The following is a 22,099-nucleotide window of genomic DNA, read 5'->3' as shown; positions in this document are numbered from 1 at the left end:
TATTCATTGGAAGGACTGATGCTGAAGCTCCAATACTTAGGCTACCTGATGTGAAGAACTGATTCACTGGAAAAGACAGTATTAATGGAAAAGACTGAACGTGGGAGGAGAAGGGGACGACAGAGGATGAGATGGATGGATGGCATCACCAACTCGATGGACATGAGTTAGAGAAAGCTCTGGCAGTTGGTGATGGACTGGAAAGCCTGGCATGCTGCAGTCCATGGGGTCACAAAGAGTCGGACACAACTGAATGACCAGACTGGGAACCACAGTTCCTTGGTCAGAGATAAGATCCCCTCTCTCAGAGATTTAGACCCTGCCTACTGCCTCCATCTTTACCAACACTTGGGAATTGCCTGGGTTGGAGCAGAGAATAGGAAAACATGAGGCAAAAAAAAAAAAAAATCAAGGTATTTCCTCCCTTTCTAATTCACAGAAGTCCTCATTCTAGGTCTCAGATCTGAGAGAGAAGACTTTTCTGAAAATTTTTCTGTCCATATCTGATGCATTCTTCAGGGTGTAAATTTGCTTTTGATCTGAGCTGAGTAATACTGAAGAAAGGGGAAAAAAAGCAACAACACTGTTGGCTTGGTGATCTTTGGAATTCTGGACCCTTTCCCTAATCTAGGCAATAGTCCCTCATTTTCAGCATCCTCAGCACACATACATTCTGCCAGGTTTATAGCTGCATTGAATGGAGACAGGGTGGAGGTTATTTAGTCCATCTTTCCTGGAAGTAGAATGAGCATCCAATTTTAAGACATTTTTTTTAAGACAAAAATTCTAATCTCAGTCAAGTCCCCGAACTTCAAATATGTGTTAGGCGGGAGATGGAGGACTCAGATATTAATCATTTGAAGGATAGGTCCAACCACAGAATCAGAAGTTCGCCGTATTCTCCTGAGGAGTAATAGCTAGACTTGTCATGAGAATGACAGAGCCATGTTATTTGAAAACATCTTGAGTTTTACACATTTATACTTAAAGTAAATCTAAGTCTGTTCTTTAGACAAGATGCATTATGGCTAAGGCTAATCAGGTGGGAGTGTAGAAGACTTAAACAAAACAAAATTCCCTCATTCTTGATTAAGTATGTTTTTTCCGGAGCAGAAGTATCTGTCATCATCTAAATAGAATACAAAAGGTAAATTTTCATCCTGACATTTAATCTAACTCGGTGTATACTGAAGATTGGGAGTGGGGGTGAGCAGATTCTGTGCTATCATCTAACCTTGGCCACCACTCACTTGTATATCTTGAACATCAGAATTCTGCCTTTTCAGTCCAAATCTTAGCCCCAAACCCTTTTTTTCATAATAAGTACTGTGTGTTCTACTTTCTGTAAAAACTTTTTGTTTGTAGATTTGTATTTTAAAGGAGGACTACTTTCTAAGTAATTAACAGCTTGGAAGCTACAGGTCTATGACCTCAAAAATGCTAGTTATGATCCTGACTTTTGACCCAGTTTTCAAATAGGAATATGTTGGCGACAATGTAAAGCCCAACCAGCACTGGTTTAAACACTCAAGAGTTTGTCCGTGTCACCCCAGTAATATACCTCCTATATTATAAGGAGGTAAAAATACCTCCTATATAATATGCCTATATATTATAGGTATACCTCCTATACCTCCTATATTGAGGGCTCAATATACTCTCCTATAGTATAAAAGAAACAAATAATCTTCTTATACTTCATTCCCCCATTGTTGGGCTTTTTTTTGTTTGTTTGTTTCCAGTTAAGCTATTCTATCAAAAACATGTGAAAAGATGCTTAATATCATAACAAAGCAGCTTCATATCTGTATCTTAACTAGCGTTTTCATTTCCAAGGACAGATTCCCAGAGGTGAGGTTGCTGAGTCTCAGGATGTGAGCATTTTACATTTTAATGCTTGCAAGTTTCCAAAATAATTTTGATGATCCAGATTCTCACCAACAGTATAGAATGCCACTTTCCTCACATTCTTACCGTTACCCGATGTTACCAATATGTTAACTTACAGTGGTGGATAGAAGAGAAGGGGGCAGCAGAGGATGAGATGGTTAGATAGCATCACCAACTCAATGGATATGAATTTACGCAAACTCTGGGATATAGTAGAGGATAGAAGAGCCTGGCATGTTACAGTCCATGTGGTCGCAAAGAGTCAGACACGACTTAGCAACTGAACAACAGGAAGTAAGACAATGAATGATTTACGTTTTATCACTGTCTAGTTTCATTTCTTAGAGCATTATTGATGTTGAGCATCTTTTTACCTGCTTATTGGCAGTTTGTCTCTCTTCTGTGAATAGTCTAGTATTTATATTTATTTGTCTTTCTTATCAATATAAAGGAGTATAATAACCCTTTTGTTGTCATATAAATTGCAAGTATTTTCCCTCTAGTTCATTGTTTGTCCTTTAAATTAGTCAATGATGTCTGGAAAACTCATACTCACCTACAAAACAGCTCATATATCACTTTCTCTGTCAAGCTTCCCCTGGTTTTCCTGGAAGAATTAGTCACTCCTTGCACAATATATCCATAATATTTTGCACACATCCCTGTGTGCTGAGTTATAACTAAAGATTTTTTCCTCCTGATCAAGAAAGAATATCAAATTCAAGTCAAAGAGACTAGCATTATAACAGATATCTTTGAATCTGCTTTCGTTTTTCTAAAAGTAGATCATTCACAAACTTTAAAGTTTTCTTTTTATCTATCATTAGTATTATCATACCATCTTTCATTTTAGAGAATCCTAGCTCTACTTCTCTGAAGAAGGCAATGGCACCCCACTCCAGCACTCCTGCCTGGAAAATCCCATGGACAGAGGAGCCTGGTAGGCTACAGTCCATGAGGTCGCTAAGACTTGGAAACGACTGAGCGACTTCACTTTCACTTTTCACTTTCATGCACTGGAGAAGGAAATAGCAACCCACTCCAGTGTTCTTGCCTGGAGAATCCCAGGGACAGAGGAGCCTGGTAGGAGGCCGTCTCTGGGGTCGCACAGAGTCGGACATGACTGAAGTGACTTAGCAGCAGCAGCAGCAGCTCTACTTCTCAACGGTCTCCCCGTGAAAACTCTTCTTTTCTTCTGCCTGTCTGTTTTCATTCATGAGGGTTGCCTTCAAAATCCTGAGAGGATGCCAGCATTACTGTTGCCTTCTGTTCCAGTTATCTACTGCTGCGTGACAACCGCTGCACATTCTGAAGACCTAAAATGGCAATTATTTATTTTGCTCACAATTAATTCTCAGGCTGGGCTAAGTGGGTAATACTTGTGCCCACTCTGTAGAGGTCAGGTTCTGGAGAATCTCCAGCCAGGTCTGGAGAATCAATTTCCAGATGCCTCACTCACACGACTGGCCAGCCAGAGCTGCTGCTGGGACACTCAGTTCGTCTCCACATGGGCCTCTCTATAATGGTCCTTGACTTACTCAATAGGTTAGGTTCCAGGAGTGATTATTTGGAATTACTATTTGGAATTTATTTAGGAAGTAAAAGTAAAAGTCTCTTGAGACTGGACTGGAAACTGGCACCGCATCATCATCATCTATGCTATATTCATTTGCTCAAAGCAGCCAGAGGCTGCCCGGTTTTAAGGGAATTAACTTAAACTCCACTTCTCAATGGGAGGAGTGCCAAAGACATTATGGTCACCTTTAATTTACCATATCTTGCCAAATATTGGGTCCTTCCAGGGTTGTCAAATCAGTATTTGCTATAACCGAGCCCTGCTCTGTTCCCTGCAGAAGTGTGGAAAAACTTCAGTTCCTTCTGACTCTGTGTCACTTGGTGTCCCAGCCACAGAGAAATATGATGAGTGTTTCGTATTTCCCATGGACCCTTCAGCTTCTGCCAAGGAGCCCAACCTTGACTGCTAAACCAAGACATGGGTAAGATAGAGGGTATCCTTGCCCAATTTTTTACTCTGAATTCAGTGTCTATGCTGACAAAAATGTCTCCTTCTAGAACTCCTTCCCCTCTGGTAAACCAACTCAAATCAAGACTTCAGTAAGTATGGACATATTCCATAGACAAACCAGTTTGGGCTGCTTAGCCAAAATCTTAATGTGCCTTTACTTCATGTCTGAGAGGCCTATTGGCATGGACTCTTTAGCCTCTTAGGCCAACTTATCTCATAAAAACAATATTTTATAAGATTGCCCATGGCACTTTCAAAATCTAAAGAATGCTATTTCTATTTTATTCTATTTCTAAAGAAATTCTATTTCACTCCACAGCTCCATACTGTGCACTGGAATTCAATGTCTGGGAAAAGAAATATCCTATAGGAAAGTGCTATGTCAGTCAGGGAGAATCACTAGGAAGTATTGCTGTTTCTTAGTTGTGAGAATAATATTTTTGTTTTTCAAATGGAAAAGCCCTCTATTCTCAAAAGCCTAAAAGAGAAATCATACCACCCACTAGGTTCCCACTCCCCCAAGAACCCTGTACTGGTTCCGTATTGTTTCCCTGACCTTCGTCAAAATGATCAGCAAACTGTGACAGGTACTTTGCATGCAGAGAACACTATGACACAGATTCCTTTGAACCACAGATAAGTTAAGTGCTGGAATTTGGAAGCTGACAATTAATTTCACCTCTCTTCCCTCAAGATTCCAAATCAATTGAGAAACAGACATCTAAATCCATACATATGGATCAAACTATCTGCTGTTTTTACTGGCAAAGCTGGACTGGAGGACGGGTTTGATTTGACTTTCTACTTATTTTTCTTTAAAACCTAGTCCTTGGGACCTGCCTCTGGAGAGAACAGGGTCTGAAGTATAGACACGTATTTGGCTGCTCTGTGTAGGCCAGACTGCGGCCTGTTCTGCCATGCAGGGACATCCGGCCAAATCAGCAGAAGCAGGAAGAATAGAGAACCTGCAGCCACAGGCAGTCATGGTCTGCAGAGAGAGCCTTGAGGCTGGCTTCCCCATGCTGGACACTTCCCCTAGTCTCGCCAACTGGTAACACAGTGCCCCTCACTCCTATAGGAAGAGGAGACATGGCCGAAAGCATCCTTTCCAACATTTCTGAGAGAGAAGAATTTCCTAACTTGTGGGTCTTACAGGAAAACAGAAAGGAGAGAAAACAAGTCTCCTATATGAGGTAAAGATTTAGGGTAAATCATTGTTATGACACAGATCTCTATGACATTCACAACACACATGCTATAAATTTTTTTCAACATGTAAATATATATAATTCAAGTTACACAGTCTTACTTTGTTAAAATATATGATTAAAGACCATCATGAACAAAGTGAAATGATAATCTACAGAACGGGAAAAAATATCTGCAAATCCTATAATGAGGATTTTATAGGAATTTATATCCAGAATATGCAAAGAATATTTATAACTTAGTTACAAAAAACAAACACCCCAATTAAAACGTGGGCAAAGACATTTCTCCAAAGAAGGTATACAACTGTCCAGTAAGCACATGAAAAGATGTTTAACACCATTAGTCATTGCCGCTGCTAAGTCACTTCAGTTGTGTCTGACTCTGTGCGACCCCATAGACAGCAGCCCATCAGGCTCCCCAAGTCCCTGGGATTCTCCAGGCAAGAACACTGGAGTGGGTTGCCATGTCCTTCTCCAATGCAGGAAAGTGAAGAGTGAAAGTGAAGTCGCTCAGTCGTGTCCGACTCTTAGCGACCCCATGGACTGCAGCCTACCAGGCTCCTCTGTCCATGGGATTTTCCAGGCAAGAGTACTGGAGTGGGTCACCATTGTCTTCTCAGAAATACAAATCAAAACAACCCTGAGATACTGCTTCATCAAATAGGATGACTATAATTCAGTTCAGTTCAGTTCAGTTCAGTCGCTCAGGCGTGTCCGACTCTTTGTGACCCCATGAATCGCAGAACGCCAGGCCTCCCTGTCCATCACCAACTCCCGGAGTTCACTCAGACTCACGTCCATCGAGTCCGTGATACCATCCAGCCATCTCATCCTCGGTCGTCCCCTTCTCCTCCTGCCCCCAATCCCTCCCAGAATCAGAGTCTTTTATAATGAGTCAACTCTTCGCATGAGGTGGCCAAAGTACTGGAGTTTCAGCTTTAGCATCATTCCTTCCAAAGAAATCCCAGGGCTGATCTCCTTCAGAATGGACTGGTTGGATTTCCTTGCAGTCCAAGGGACTCTCAAGAGTCTTCTCCAACACCGCAGTTCAAAAGCATCAATTCTTCAGTGCTCAGCCTTCTTCATAACCCAACTCTAACATTCATACATGACCACTGGGAAAACCATAGCCTTGACTAGATGGACCTTAGTCATCAAAGTAACATCTCTGCTTTTGAATATGCTATCTAGGTTGGTCATAACTTTTCTTCCAAGGGGTAAGCGTCTTTTAGTTTCATGGCTGCAGTCACCATCTGCAGTGATTTTGGAGCCCCCCAAAATAAAGTCTGACACTGTTTCCACTGTTTCCCTATCTATGACCTAAATCAAATCCCTTATGATTATACAGTGGAAGTGAGAAATAGATTTAAGGGACTAGATCTGATAGACAGAGTACCTGATGAACTATGGAATGAGGTTCGTGACACTGTACAGGAGACATTGTACAGACCATCCCCATGGAAAAGAAATGCAAAAAAGCAAAATAGCTGTCTGGGGAGGCCTTACAGATAGCTGTGAAAAGAAGAGAAGTGAAAAGCAAAGGAGAAAAGGAAAGATAGAAGCATCTGAATGCAGAGTTTGAAAGAATAGCAAGAAGAGATAAGAAAGCCTTCCTCAACGATCAATGCAAAGAAATAGAGGAAAACAACAGAATGGGAAAGACTAGAGATCTCTTCAAGAAAATTAGAGATACCAAGGGAACATTTCATGCAAAGATGGGCTCGATAAAGGACAGAAATGGCATGAACGTAACAGAAGCAGAAGATATTAAGAAGAGGTGGCAAGAATACACAGAAGAACTGTACAAAAAAGATCTTCACGACCCAGATAATCACAATGGTGTGATCACTCATCTAGAGCCAGACATCCTGGAATGTGAAGTCAAGTGGGCCTTAGGAAGCATCACTACAAACAAAGCTAGTGGAGGTGATGGAATTCCAGTTGAGCTGTTTCAAATCCTGAAAGATGATGCTGTGAAAGTGCTGCACTCAATATGCCAACAAATTTGGAAAACTCAGCAGTGGCCACAGGACTGGAAAAGGTCCGTTTTAATTTCAATCTCAAAGAAAGGCAAGGCCAAAGAATGCTCAAACTACCACACAATTGCACTCATGTCACACGCTAGTAAAGTAATGCTCAAAATTCTCCAAGCCAGGCTTCAGCAATACGTGATGTTCAAGCTGGTTTTAGAAAAGGCAGAGGAACCAGAGATCAAATTGCCAACATCCGCTGGATCATGAAAAAAGCAAGAGAGTTCCAGAAAAACATCTATTTCTGCTTTATTGACTATGCCAAAGCCTTTGACTGTGTGGATCACAAGAAACTGTGGAAAATTCTGAGAGAGATGGGAATACCAGACCACCTGACCTGCCTCTTGAGAAATCTGTATGCAGGTCAGGAAGCAACAGTTAAGAACTGGACATGGAACAACAGACTGGTTCCAAATAGGAAAAGGAGTATGTCAAGGCTGTATATTGTGACCCTGCTTATTTAACTTCTATGCAGAGTACATCATGAGAAATGCTGGACTGGAAGAAACACAAGCTGGAATCAAGATTGACGGGAGAAATATCAATAACCTCAGATATGCAGATGATACCACCCTTATGGCAGAAAGTGAAGAGGAACTAAAAAGCCTCTTGATGAAAGTGAAAGAGGAGAGTGAAAAAGTTGGCTTAAAGCTCAACATTCACAAAACAAAGATCATGGCATCCGGTCCCATCACTTCATGGGAAATAGATGACTATAATTAAACACACTCAAATAGACACACAGAAAATAACAAGTTTAGCAATGATGTGAAGAAACCGGAACACACTGTACATTGCTGGTGGGAATGTAATATGGTGCAGCCACTGTGAAAAACATTTTGGTGTTTTCTCAAAGAGTTAGCATAGAAAAGCCTGACGACCAAGCAATTCCACTCCAAAAGAATTGAAAGCAGGTATTCAAACAGATACTTGTATACTACTGTTCACTGTAGCATTATTTACAACACCTGAAAAGTGTAAATAACCCAAGTGTCCATGGTCAGATGAATGAATAAATAAAATGTGGCATATCCATATATTTAAATATTATTCATTCATAAAAAGGAATGAAATTCTGGTACCTGCTACAACATGAATGAATCTTGAAAACATTATATGGTAAATGAAATAAACAGACACAAAGGGATAAACATTATATGGTTCTATTTACATGAAATACCTAAAATAGACAATTTCTTAAGGGCAGAAAGTAGATTAGAGAGATTAACCAGGGAAGGGAATGTGAATCTGTGCTTAATAGGTACAGAGTTTCTGTTTGGGGTGATGATAACTCGGGTAGGAAGTTGATAGCTGTAATGGATGCACAACATTGTGAACACAATTAATGCCACTGAATTGTACATTTAAATATAGTTGACAGATGAATGGATAAAGACGTGGTATATATACCCAGTGAATATTACTTAGCCATTAAAAAGAACAAAATTGGGTCATCTGTGGAGACATGGATGGATATGGATGTCTTATAGAGTGAAGTCAGTGAGAAAAAGAAAAACAAAGAGCATATGTTAATGCATATATGTGGAATCTAGAAAAATGGTCCAGATGAACCTGTTTTCAGGGCAGGAAAAGAGACACAGACATAGGGATCAAATGGGTGGACGTGGTGGGGAGGAAGTGGGAGGTGGGATGAATTGGGAGATTGGAACTGACCTATATACAGTACCATGTAGTAAAATAGCTAGCTAGTGAGAACCTGTTGCATAGCACAGGGATCTCAGCTCTGCATTTTCTGATGACCTAGATTGGTGGGATGGGGGGTGGGGACAGTGGGAAGGAGGTCCAGAGGGAAGGGATATATATATACTTATAGCGGATTCACTCTGTTGTACGGCAGAAAACAACACAATATTGTAAAGCAACTATACCCAATAAGAAAAAAAAATAAATGAATAAATGCATGTAGTATTTATTAACTATTTCTTCTAATTATAATAGTGTTCTTGTTTTATTTCTTTTACTAAATCTAAGTTTTTTTAATGTCTTTATGTTTGATTTTCTCTTTTCATCCATGCTAAATACATCATAGGTCCTTGAAGTGAAGTTGCTCAGTCGTGTCCGACTCTTTGGACCCCATGGACTGTAGCCCACCAGGCTCCTCCGTCCATGGGATTCTCCAGGCAAGAATACTGCAGTGGGTTGGCATTTCCTTGTCCAGGGGATCTTCCCGACCAGGGATCGAACCAAGGTCTCCTGCGTTGCAGGCAGACGCTTTACCCTCTGAGCCACCAGAGAAGCCCAAAAAGGGACTAAATCAGCCTATTCCTCATAAGCAGGGCAGGAACCAAGGTCCTTGATGAGTGATAAATTTTAAAAAATGAAAAAAATGGTTGAAATGGCAAATTCATATATTTACCACAAAATTTTTTTAATGATTCATTCACACTAAATATGAATTTACATATTTTATAGCAGTTTACAGGAGAAAAATCACACTATTCTTATTTAAGAAATAAGTTTTAGTAGGACTACTATTACTAATATATTTTGACTATTCATTTTTAACTAAGTAAAGAAAAATAGGACTAAAATACACATTCACTGGGTCAGAGATGAAATTGGAATCAGGAAGTCAACAGATTTATGAGTCAAGTTAGAGGTGAACTTTTTAGTGTGTTACATTGTATAGGGTCACTCTTCACTGAATGCTAATATTATATATTAGAAACAAATACAGGAGCCAGAGTCCAGAGGTTTTCTTGGCTCTTATAGTTGTAGCTGGGCTTTCCTGGTTGCTCAGACGGTAAAGAATCCACTTGCCAATGCAGGAGACGTGGGTTCGATCCCTGGTCGGGAAGATGCCCTGGAGAAAGAAAGGGCAACCCTCTCCAGTATCCTTCCCTGGGAAATCCCACAGACAGAGGGGCCTAGTGGGCTACAGTCCCTGGGGTCACAAAAGAGTTAGACATGACTTGGCAACTCAACAACAACATAGTTGTAATTCCTTTGCACAATAGCAATGCAGTTAGTAGTATGACAGATGATAAGGGGCAGAATGTTTGCAGAAACATTCCTAAGGCATTTCTGACCCTTCTTTCCTCCTTGAGCCACCTGAGGATGTGGTGCTGGGAGGGGCCACAGATATTTGTTACCTGCTTACATTTCGCTCTCTCCTTTCCTGAATTCCTTCTTTTTCATTAAAATAATAATCGCGTGCCGTTTGAGAATCTAGATGCCTTTAGGGAATGAGTGTTTTCTCCACATGTTTATGTTTTCCCCCACTGAAAATAGGAAAATATTTCTCTCTGGACACTCCATAGAATGGTTAAGTACTCTGTTGAAAGGAAAATAAGGTCTCTGGGGTATAGACATTACCAACATTAGAAACACTCTAACAAACTCTGTGTCACCAGTATTTTTCTCTTTAGTCTAAATTATTAGGATTTGAGATAATTTTAATGGAAGGCAGGAAATAGCTTCCCTATAAAATTAAATACCCAGATTTCCCTGATATATAAATTATCAACAGAATAATTATACTACTTTTTCTTTTCAAGGCAGCAAGCACTTCTGCAAATAATTGCATATCCCCCCCAGATTTCCTTTGTAGATGTTTGAAGGTATCAATTACTACCATAATTTTTCAGATAAAGAACCTGAGACCAGAAAGGCTAACTACTTTGTCCAAAGCAGAGTGGACTCAGCACAGAACTCCTACACCCTCCCAATACTCCTAATAGTACATTCTTCTTTATAATTAGAACAAATCTCAGGGCCCTGTGCATAGGGAAAACACTGGAGTGAACATTAAATATTAAATATTATTGGCTTATCGAACTGCTAATGTTCCTATCATTCAAAGAGCTCATATTAAAAATAACTCGGTACAACAATTTCCTGCTACAGGTTAAGATTGTACCTACCCTAACAATATAATAACTGGTAAATTAAGTTACTCCAGCCATTTACAATATGGAATTCACATTCCTCTTATTTAAAAAAGTCTTTTGTCAGCAAATATGAAACAGACTTCGGACTCCTTGATTTTTTTCAACCAAGATGATGCTACTACTAAAAATTTCCTGGGGGTAACTGGCTGGTTTGTTGGGTTAGGAGAGGGTACGGGAAATGGACACTAAGAAAGAGGTCATGGCTAGAGATCTGCAGGAAGTCAAAAGGTCTTTCTACTTAAGACCTCATGTTCTTAGACCCACAGGCAGAGAGGAAGAATGGTTCCACTATTCCACTGCACATCAAGACAAGATCCACAATAGATACGAACCTTTGATTCATCATTTCCCAATCATCTTTACAGATAAAAGCCTAAGGTCCAGAAGACTGGCATTAAAGGACAAGACTTCACAACTGAGAATCACAAGCACATTCTATGCATGAATCCATTAATAGAAAACCCTCTTCCAGCTGTGCTCCTGCATAGATTCAGGCATGCAAATTTGAGCATAGTTGTTAAGGAGAGACAAACTGCTCTGCTTAAGAAAGAATTCTCCCTGGAATTGTAGGTCTGGATAGGAACAGGGCTGGGGGAAAAAAGGTAGCCCGAGAAACCCAGACTGCTGTGAATTTCCCCACTACCCACAGCCTATCAGTGGACCTGAAAGTGCTGGCTGGGCATGGACTGCTAGCAGGGCCTGGGGAAGACATACAGTTTCTGGGTTAACTTCAGAAACAGTTGGCAGGTATGTATGAAGGGGCTGGGGACACAGGAGACCTTGAGAAAGTAAACCTCTATGGATGAGCAAGAATTGTAGGGAAGTGTTGAATTTCCACAAGTCATAAAATTGAGCTTTCTCTGTAGCAGCAAAACCTTGAATTGTTAGCCAAACTAAACTAGCTATTGGCATGTGTGTGCGTGCTTAGTCACTCAGTCATGTTCGACTCCACAACCCCAGGGACTGTAGCCCACCAGGCTCCACTGTCCATGGGATTCTCCAGGCAAGAATACTGGAGTGGGTATAGCCATTACCTTCTCCAGGAGATCTTCCCAACCCAAGGATTGAACCAAGGTTTCCTGCATTACAGGCAGATTCTTTACCATCTGAGCCACCAGGAAAGCAAAATTAGCAAAATTAGTCTTTTGATCCCTGGTTCAAAGACTGCTTATATCAGCATGTGTTTTTTAAGATATACGAAGGACTTCCTGGTCACCAGGGATTTCTACCTTGAAGGACAAGGAGCTACCTACACAGGAGAATAAATTCTGGTCTCTAATAGCCTCCTGCTCCAGTACTAATTCTTTCTTTAACTTCTCAGTCTGATTTATCCTTTTACTTTTACTACTGCTGCTGGTGCTTGTCAGAGGCCTATCAGCTCTGCCTCTAAATCTAGAAGGCAAGTGTAAATTCCAGCCTACATGTTCAAAGAAGCAAGCAACATTAAAGTGCTAATGACACAGAGTACCTAGTCATTGTAGACTTCTGAATCCTGCCTCTTTGATTTTAGTAATGACACTCATTTGCCTACGAGGGTTATTACTCACAGGGTTCACTGCTGCACAGGGTTCCATTCTCAGAGGAAGAAACCACTTGGGGTTTAATGTTTTACCTATTACTGTCTTGAAGTTCTTAACAATTTTATCTTTGACTGTGTGTTCTGCAAGTAAAGTTCAATGGCAACAGAGCAAGTGCTGAAGGATGGGAGCCTCACTTATCATGTGGTCCATCCCTCTGGGGAGAGAAACTCTTTGTTATCCTGTCTGCTCCCCTGCCCCTGCTCAATGACCTCTGCCCTCTGCCCTGGCAGGTGTCAGGGCATAGCTCAGAAAGGCTGGGGAGGTCCACACCCTGTACACTGAGCTGGGGCTGAGGCCCAGTGCCTGTGAGGCGCTGCACTGACCCCAACATATTCCCCTCCCTGAAGGAGCCAGACATTAAATAACAGATTTTAAAAACACTGTGACAGGCCAAGAAAAAGCTTCTTGCTTTTCACTTTGTGCTGGACCCCACAAACTATATTCCTGTCTCTGATTAGATATCTTATCTGGCAATCTCAAACCAATATTGTTTTTAGATTCTTAACTTAAATAGTCACAACATATATGCAATAACTCTTCATTGAAACGATTCTTTGGTTTCAAGAACTCTTAATAATAAATATAAAATCAGATCTTTTCAATAGTTCAAGAGGGAAAAACCCTCTATATTATTTTTGCCAGCAGGTATCATTAACAATAGAAGCTTGGATCTGTTGTAGCTTGACAGTACATTGCATGAAATGGAAATGATGGAATTTTTTTTCATGGAGGCAGCCAGGAAAAAAGAAAGTACTTATTTATCCACAGTGAAAATATTATCACTACATATTTTCTATCACATTAGGAATAGTTTAAAAAAAAAATCTTGTTACTTTCTCCAATGTTGGTGTTTTCTCAACTATAGTGTTTTTCCGTTATCTATCTGGCATGAAGTTAAAATAGCCATAGGTCAGTGACATAAGGGAGAATTAAGGGGAAGTGTAAGAAATAGCTTTTAATTTCTTCTTAATTTTGTATCTGCTTCATATCTTAATATCTTACCTTGAGTTTGGCCAAAAGAAGTTCATGATCGTGAAGAAGTTTTTTGGTTTCATCTTGATTGCTTCCAATTTCTAGAAGATTGGGCTGTGATTCAGCCAACTGAAGTTGTACCCATTTGCCACACTAAAAATAAAAATGAATAAAATGCACTTTTAGTTCCCCTTAATCCTTCCCTTTCACTCTTCTCCTTCCCCCTTTTTTTTTCAAAGCTTTCAGTTACATTGTGAAGAGTTTAACCTTTCTATAGAGACATGTCCTACTTAAATTAGAACAGAACAGTTCTAACATAAATCCATGCCCTGGCTTTTCTTTTTTTTTTGATTCATAGAATAAATTCTTTTCTCTTAGCGTATTAGATTTAAATTTAAAATTCCCAAATGAGGAACATTTACAATAGGTTATGTATTATTGATGGAGAAGGCGATGGCACCCCACTCCAGTACTCTTGCCTGGAAAATCCCATGGATGGAGGAGCCTGGTAGGCTGCAGTCCATGGGGTCGCAAAAAGTCAGACACGACTGAGCAACTTCCCTTTCACTTTTCACTTTCATGCATTGGAGAAGGAAATGGCAACCCACTCCAGTGTTCTTGCCTGGAGAATCCCAGGGATGGGGGAGCGTGGTGGGCTGCAGTCTATGGGGTCGCACAGGGTCGGACACAACTGAAGTGACTTAGCAGCAGTAGCAGCAGCATGTATTATTGAACACTAAAAAATTATAGAATAATTCACACAATTTTATGTTCTCTTGCTCAAAAAAACAAATTCTAGATAAAAATAGTGATTTGAGCAAGTAAAGTGTGAACTTCACCAAAGGGAAAAGGTTTCATAAATGTAATTTATGTTGATTAGTGTCTTTAACCTTGCTGAGTCAATCAGAAAGAATAAACAGCAGAGGAAGCAAGTAATTCTTAGTTTATTTCAAAGTTAAAACATAATATTTTTCAAATCTTATTGTTGAATAGTCAATAAAGTATGCACAAAAACATCAGTGAGGTTGGATGGGTGACAACTGCCATTTGAATGCAGTCAACTTCTTTTCCACATGAAGGACCCTTTCAGTGTCCTGCCCCAAGATACAATTCATCATTGCATTTCCTAAGGAATTGCTTTTTTAAGAAGCAATATCAATTCAGCAAGAGGAAGCACTAGCAGGCACGTGCACTTGGCTAAGTGAATTGCTGAGGAGAAATGAGAAAGCTACACGTCTATTCTAGATCATTAGTGCCCTGAGACTGCTTAGGAACGGGAAGCCCGCATGAATCAGACACAAGCAATTCTATTAAGATGCACTTTCCATTTTGAACAGCTTGGAGTTTATTTCAAACAGCACAGCAGTGAACTTAGGGAGCTGAGGGGGCAGGATGGAGGGAACTTTCTTAAAAGAGTTTTAGTTAAGAGTTTCCAGTCTAATTTTAGAGGGTTTTTTTTCTTTTTTCTGTCAATTTAGCCCTGATTCTTTTATCATTTATTCTATACGCATTCTTCCTCATCCTACTCAAATAAATGTTTCATATTTGAGGGAAAGAAAAGTGAATTTTAAAAAAAAAACAGTAATTTTTCCTCTTTTTCCCTCACTGCTGATAATTGCAGTTACTCAGAGCATCATAAAATGACATGGCAAGTTATCAATTTTGCTGCTTTTGCTTCTGGCTTTTTTCCACGTCCATCCATTGCCTCTGAAAAGAATGGAGGTCAAGGGACTCAGCAGAGGCCCTGTTATTGTGAGACCAAGTCTCGAGAGCCCTGGGCAAGCGGCCTTGGCAGGAACACTTTGCATTCCATGCTTCCAGTGCTGCTAGACTGGATCATTTTGTTCAATGTCAGGTACTGCTTTCCTGTTTCGAATTTTCACAGTAACATAAAATTTGCGGCAATTAAGTGAAATTAAACAGGCTTTATTGCCCATGCTTCTTACCAAAGGCCAGAAAATTCATTCAGTTAAGTCTGGCGGGGTCTTGAAAGTAACAGGCTGGTGAGCACCAATTCCCTTCATTAAACCCTGAATTCTTGAGGTGGTGAGTTGTCTAAATCCAAGCAAAAGGCTTCAGGAATTTTCATAGGACATATTCATAGGGAATAAAATCATGTATACATTCTTCAACCTAAAGATGTGTGCTCATCTTTGCAAATGGGCAAAGTGCTTGACATAAAACATGCAGAATCCCGTAAGTCCCAAGTGGCTTCAATTTCCTGTGGTTAAGGGCAAGTCAGACACACGTCCTTCACATCTTCCCTGGTGGGGTCTTCCTTCTCTCACCAGTGCGACAAGGATTTACTAGTGCCTTCACCATGTCAAAACCAGAGCTGCAGAGGGCAAGTGTCACTGTCTCTTGTTAGGAGTTCCCTGCGCTCCGTCACGCTGAAAACAATGCCGCCCCTTATCTCTTCCCTCCTTCATCACATCCACTCTCAAAAATCACAGACATTTCACAGGTCCACTGGACTCTTAAGCCTAGCAATCACAAACCTGTGGTCACTAACGCTTTGTCTTTAAAAACCAAACTGAAAGTATACGGTAGGGTTTGTTATTGCTTTTCTGAAAAATCAAGCTGCTGTATATGTTTTATGGCTAACTGAAAGAGAAACTCTAGCAACTGGCTGAAACTTAGCAGAGGGTCCTCTCAGTTGCCAATTTAAAGAAGCATTAAGATGTACTTGCTGGGTTATTTTCTATATGCTGTGTACTGCTGATTGGTGTGGAATGTTTTTTAGGATTATCAGCTCATAGCAAGAAGCCTACAGCCACACAGGAAAAAAAGGAAGTTGTCTGCTTACCTTTATGACAGCTATAACGATTTTGGAGTCCCCAGCCTGCACAGCTACTGAACTGACTGTTGTTGTAGAAAACTCCACAGCAGGACTCTCTCGGCTGGACATGGTACGTTAGAACCAGAGTTTACACGCTGGACAGCCTGTGTGCAGATGTGTGGCTGCCGCTCATTTCAGAAGGCAACCACTGGGGTTACTTGGATTCATTCAGGGAAAGAGCTCCGCTTGCACTGATTACTCTGCCAAAAGGAAAGAACAGGAGGTTAAAAATAGACAACCTCATTGAGTTTATCATGAGAGAGAGAGAGGAAAGAACGGGAGAGAATCGCCACACCCCTAGTATGGTAATAGTGAGCGCCTGTTATTTTGGCCATTATCTTAAATGCAGAGGGCAGCTTCTAGCTCTCTGCCTATCAGCTGATGTTTGATAGCAAATGGAAAAAGAATTATATCCTGACAACCCAAGATACTTTAGCCATTGAATCTATACAGTAATGGTGAACTTTGAAACGAGCCAGTCATTAACCTGGGTATCAATCTTTTCAAGATTTTTTTAAGTCTTCTTCATGCAAAGCAAACTCCGAAAGATGTACTTTAAAAAAAGTTCTGGTATTTATTCTGGGACTAAGCCACAAAATTATTTGAAATACATTTTTGGATTAATCTGCTTTTCTAAAACTGCCTCTTGTCAAATGGAGTTTATGTGAAATGGCCACATTTTTCTCAGAGCCTCGGATTTCTTAGAGACTTTAAAAAATATCTCAATGAGCATTTATCAATAGATATCCAGCATGTCAGGATTTCTTTGCAACTATCTACTCCACTGAACAGTATTTTCAAGTTCAGATATCATGACTACTAGGAAGTAATACATTTTCCAATTACTTTTAATTGTAGCAGGGGCATGACTTGTATTTTTGATTAAAGGTTAACATTATGTGTATTTTGCTTCTTTTCGTTTAAAAAGAATAACATTGTACTTAAGATTTGGTTTTATTTCCAACCCTCCCCCACCCCATGCCTGGGGCAGGAAAATTATAGATGGCTTAAATCAGAGCCTAAGATCGACAGATTAATCCTATTGCTAGAAACTCAGTGTGTGTCACAAGCTGTCTGTGGTATTAAACAGCAGCTGTTGGATTCCCTGTCAAGGAACAGCTGAAAATAACACTGAAGCTTAGGTCAGAGGTTAGATGCAAACACATCAGAGATACTGACTCTGGAGCTGCTGAAGCCATCGGAAATCTTTGGGCCGAAGCCAGAATGGAGGATATAGCTGGTTAAACCCTTAGCTCAATTTAAAAGCATGGTTAGGTTCAGGTTCATTATTCAGAAGGCTGAGTCAGCACCACAGCTTTGTTCATGATGACATTCTTGAATCAAAGGGGAAATAGTTTTTACATATATTTTGGGTTTGGCAATTATTTTTGCTTCCCAGAGCATATCCTGGCTGCTCTGCTGTTATGTGGGCATGACCCAGTTGCCTGCTGGTCAGCAAAAGGAAACCACCCGGGCCCCAGTTCCTGGGCTCCAGAACTTCAGCAGAGGCCATAAAAGGTGCATTTGGGGCAAGCTCAGGAGAGCAGATGCCAAGAGACACCAAAGCACTGTAAATGGTTTCATCCTATGGCAGGGATGGAGAGCTTGCAGAGAACCATCCTGGCCTCTCTGTAGCGGCTGTATCAGCATTCAAGGCGGGCTCCTTCTGCTTGAGCAAACAGTTGGTCCAAACAAAAAAAAAACAAATTGAGCGAAACCAGTTTTCAGCTAATTGCCCTCAAGAAAAATCGAGAGTTGACAAGTGTGTCACGTAATCTCCACACCCTGAACTAAAATGCCCAAAGGAGCCTTGCTTAAGCCTTTGTGTACACGGCAAACCGGAACAGCAAACAGCGCACCCAAGGCACACAGTGCACCTTGCCCCAGAGCAAATCTACTGTTAGAAACTGTGTGTCAGCAGTTGCAGAAAGGCCCTCGGGAGGGAAGGGGAAATAGGTTACGCAGACAATGGTTAGAAGAGTGCTGATGATCCCAGAGCCCCACTTCAGGTGGATGACTGTATAACGCGTATGGAGGGCAGTGTGGACTGTGCGGAGTCACAGGCCCAAGGCAAGGGAAAGGGAAGAGACAGGTGAGGAGGAGAGAGAACTAGCATGAAAATCTGATTAATTCCAAGGCTTAAGGGCAAAAGGAATCAGAAATATGTAAGACGTTGTTAAAAGATTAATCCAGCTATTCAGCAGCAAAGGTGATGGTATCTTTCTTTGTATAGATGATCTTTCTAGGCAGACCCAAAAGTGGTGCGTAGAAAATATTTTCTGCATTGGTGGACATGAACAATAATGCAAACTACATGCATGAATTTAAGTGGTTTCTAACAAATGTCCTTTAATTCAAATTCTTGGCTTTAACAACTTCAAAAGACTTGAATCACTTTTTTCTCCCCTTCCCTTGCTTTCCATTTCTTTCCTCTTCAACTTCTTAGTCCTTCCTTGGAAGCTCTGTTGTTTAGACCTCTCCGTCTACATCTTGCTCATTTACAAACTTGGTCTAGGTCTCTTCATCTAGCATAATATTTAATTATAAGCTGCATTATTAACCCTGGGAAATAGTTTGGAAAATACTAAGTATAAAATATACTGTACTAAAGAAATTGCTACCCTATAATTAGATGGGCTTTTTTGAAAGCTTTTGAGCTACAGTTTGTTTATACTCTGCTTCCCCTATCATCACCAAAAAAGCAGGATAAAACAAAACAAAACAAAAAACCTTACAGGCATTCTTATATTCTTTGAAGTTTATAGAGGATCTTGCTGAGGTTATTATGCCTTCTCTGTTTATCCCTCTGGGAAATGCCTGTTTTTTTTTTTTTTGTTTTCATACCAGCTGAGTTTTAGTGAAAAATCCTCCATGGGGAATCAAAAAGCTATAACTGAATTCTGTAGAGCTGCAAATAGTACATTCTCCCCACCAAATTTTTCTTTTATTGTAGTAAAATACACATGACAAAATTTACCATCTTAACTATTTCTAAGTGTACAGTTCAGCGATATTAAGTGCATTCATAGTGTTATTTGACCTTCACCAACATCTATCTCCATAATTCTTTAATCTTATAAAAAATGAAACTCTATATGCATTAGACAATAATTCCATCCCCTACCCCACCCCAAAACCTCTGGCAACCACCATTCTACTTTCTTTCTCTATGATTTTGACTACGCCAAGTATCTCATAGCAGCTGTTTTTTGTGATTGATTAATTTTACTTGGAGAAGGAAATGGCAACCCACTCCAGTATTCTTGCCTGAAAAAGCCCATAGACAGAAGAGCTTGGCTGACTACTATAGTCCACGGGGTCACAAGCGTCAGACACGACTGAGCGACGAAACCTCCGCCAGTTTCACTTAGCATAACGTTCTCAAGGTTCGTCCGTGCTGTGGTGGTGGCGGTGTGGTTTAGTCGCTCAGTTGTGTGCAACTCTTGAGACCCCGTGGACTGTAGCCCACCAGGCTCCTCTGTCCATGGGATTCTCCAGGCAAGAACACTGGAGTGAGTTGCCATTTCCTCCTCCAATGCAGGAAAGTGAAAAGTGAAAGTGAAGTCGCTCAGTCGTGTCCGACTCTTTGTGACCCCGTGGACTGTAGCCCACCAGGCTCCTCTGTCCATGGGATTCTCCAGGCAAGGATAGTGGAGTGGGTTGCCATTTCCTCCTCCAGGGCATCCGTGCTGTAGCATAGGTCATATTTTGTCTTAAGGGCTAAATCATATTCTTTTGAATACATATTCCATGTTTAGCTCATGCATTCAGCCACTTGAGTGGCTTCTACATTTTAGCTCTTGTGAATAATGCTACTATGAACATGAGTGTACAAATTATTGCTTTGAGACCCTGCTTTCTAATTATCTGGAGTATATACCCAAAAGTAAAATTGCTAGGTCATATGGCAATTCTATTTTTAATTTTTTGAAGAAATACTGCACTATTTTCCACAATGACCACATTTTAATGAAATATTAGTAACTGATGATAGTATAAAAAGTTTGTCATATGATTATTTTTTAGCTCTATGAAGATGTCATTCAAACGACACATTTTCTTTGCTGGAGTATATGTGGAGTCTGCTCATTCTTAGCATTTGTCTTAATGCTATTATTGATTAAACTGTATTTAAGTTTATAAAGACAAATTAGACTTAATATGAATAACAGAGAATAAGTCTATTTATCCAGATTAAAAATGTAAGGCACAATTTTCTCTATTATTATTATTATCAGTAAATAATAAGTTACCGTTTAATTATAGCTAGTTACGTGCCAGGAATGGGATGAGTACTTTGCATTTAATCCACATAATTTAATGGCTGCAAAGACATTTTTCTGACTTTATGAATTTTTTTTAAATTTTTATTTCTACTTTATTTTACTTTACAATACTGTATTGGTTTTGCCATGAATCCACCACGGGTGTACATGCGTTCCCGAACATGAACCCCCCTCCCACCTCCCTCCCCATAACTTCTCTCTGGGTCATCCCCGTGTACCAGCCCCAAGCATGCTGTATCCTGCATTGGACATAGACTGGCGATTCGATTCTTACATGATAGTATACATGTTTCAATGCCATTTTCCCAAATCATCCCACCCTCTCCCTCTCCCTCTGAGTCCAAAAGTCCGCTATACACATCTGTGTCTTTTTTGCTGTCTTGCATACAGGGTCGTCATTGCCATCTTTCTAAATTCCATATATATGTGTTAGTAAACTGTATTGGTGTTTTTCTTTCTGGCTTACTTCACTCTGTATAATCGGCTCCAGTTTCATCCATCTCATCAGAACTGATTCAAATGTATTCTTTTTAACGGCTGAGTAATACTCCATTGTGTATATGTACCACAGCTTTCTTAAAGTCACACACTTACACACACACATGCACATATCCGCACACAGTGATTCGCTGATTCTAGCCACCTCGGGTCTAACTTTTTCTCCCTGGGTTTGAAAGTTGTCTATGATCTTGTCCTCCTACCTACCTAATAACGTACACCATTATTCCCAGGCCTCAAAGATCATCTTTGTTCTCCACGTTAATTCAGTTGTTCTACCCAGAAATATCCTCTTCTCCCCTTCATCTACATGAATTCCTCCCATCTCTTAAGACCAAGATAAACTATCAATTCCTTTTAAAAGTTGAAATGCCTGCATATATTCCCCTTCCCTCAAATGCAATTGTAATTAAAATTTAATAATGTTATGCTTATATTATAAACTTGAATTGTTTTGTAATTATTTCACTCCACTGGTATTATTTCTTAACTAGATTTAAGGCTCTTTACATAAAGGAATTATGTCTTAACTTTTTTTTTTTTTTCAAAATCTTTGCAGACTACTTCAGAGAGTATTGTAGAGATTAAAAAGAGTTGCTTTACACAAAGCACTTAGAAGAGAACTTGATATTTAGCAAATACTATATATGTGTGTGTATTGTATATAATATGCACACACACACATATAACTATATATATGAAGGAGAGTACTAGGCACAGAGGGGCTTACCTGGTGGCTCAAATGGTAAAGAATTTCTGCCTGCAGTGTGGGTGACCAGGGTTTGATCCCTAGGTTGGGAAGATCCCCTGGAGGAGGGTACAGCAACCCACTCCAGTATTCTTCCCTGAAGAATCC

At 40.2% G+C, this 22,099-nt stretch overlaps 1 protein-coding gene across 7 annotated transcripts in view; it reads right to left on the bottom strand.

Annotated features, from left to right (window-relative positions):
* CCDC141 (coiled-coil domain containing 141) overlaps positions 1 to 16,727 on the bottom strand; it is a 248,238-nt gene extending 231,511 nt beyond the window's left edge. For 6 of the 7 annotated variants that reach the window (XM_069577068.1, XM_069577070.1, XM_069577075.1 and 3 more), the window contains exons 1-2: positions 16,427 to 16,727; positions 13,651 to 13,773 (exon numbers count right to left, since the gene is read on the bottom strand). In XM_069577068.1, the coding sequence (XP_069433169.1) occupies positions 13,651 to 13,773; positions 16,427 to 16,528 (225 nt within the window). In that variant the 5' untranslated portion in view covers positions 16,529 to 16,727. The remainder of the gene's footprint in view (positions 1 to 13,650; positions 13,774 to 16,426) is intronic. The other variant, XM_069577074.1, reaches the window with a different exon arrangement.
* Between the last annotated feature and the right edge of the window lie 5,372 nt (positions 16,728 to 22,099).

This window comes from Ovis canadensis, chromosome 2 (assembly GCF_042477335.2).
Source record: "Ovis canadensis isolate MfBH-ARS-UI-01 breed Bighorn chromosome 2, ARS-UI_OviCan_v2, whole genome shotgun sequence".
In the NCBI taxonomy this organism is placed as follows: Eukaryota; Metazoa; Chordata; class Mammalia; order Artiodactyla; family Bovidae; genus Ovis; species Ovis canadensis.
The sequence above is the reverse complement of the archived record's forward strand: the minus strand, read 5'-3'. Positions and strand labels throughout refer to the sequence as shown.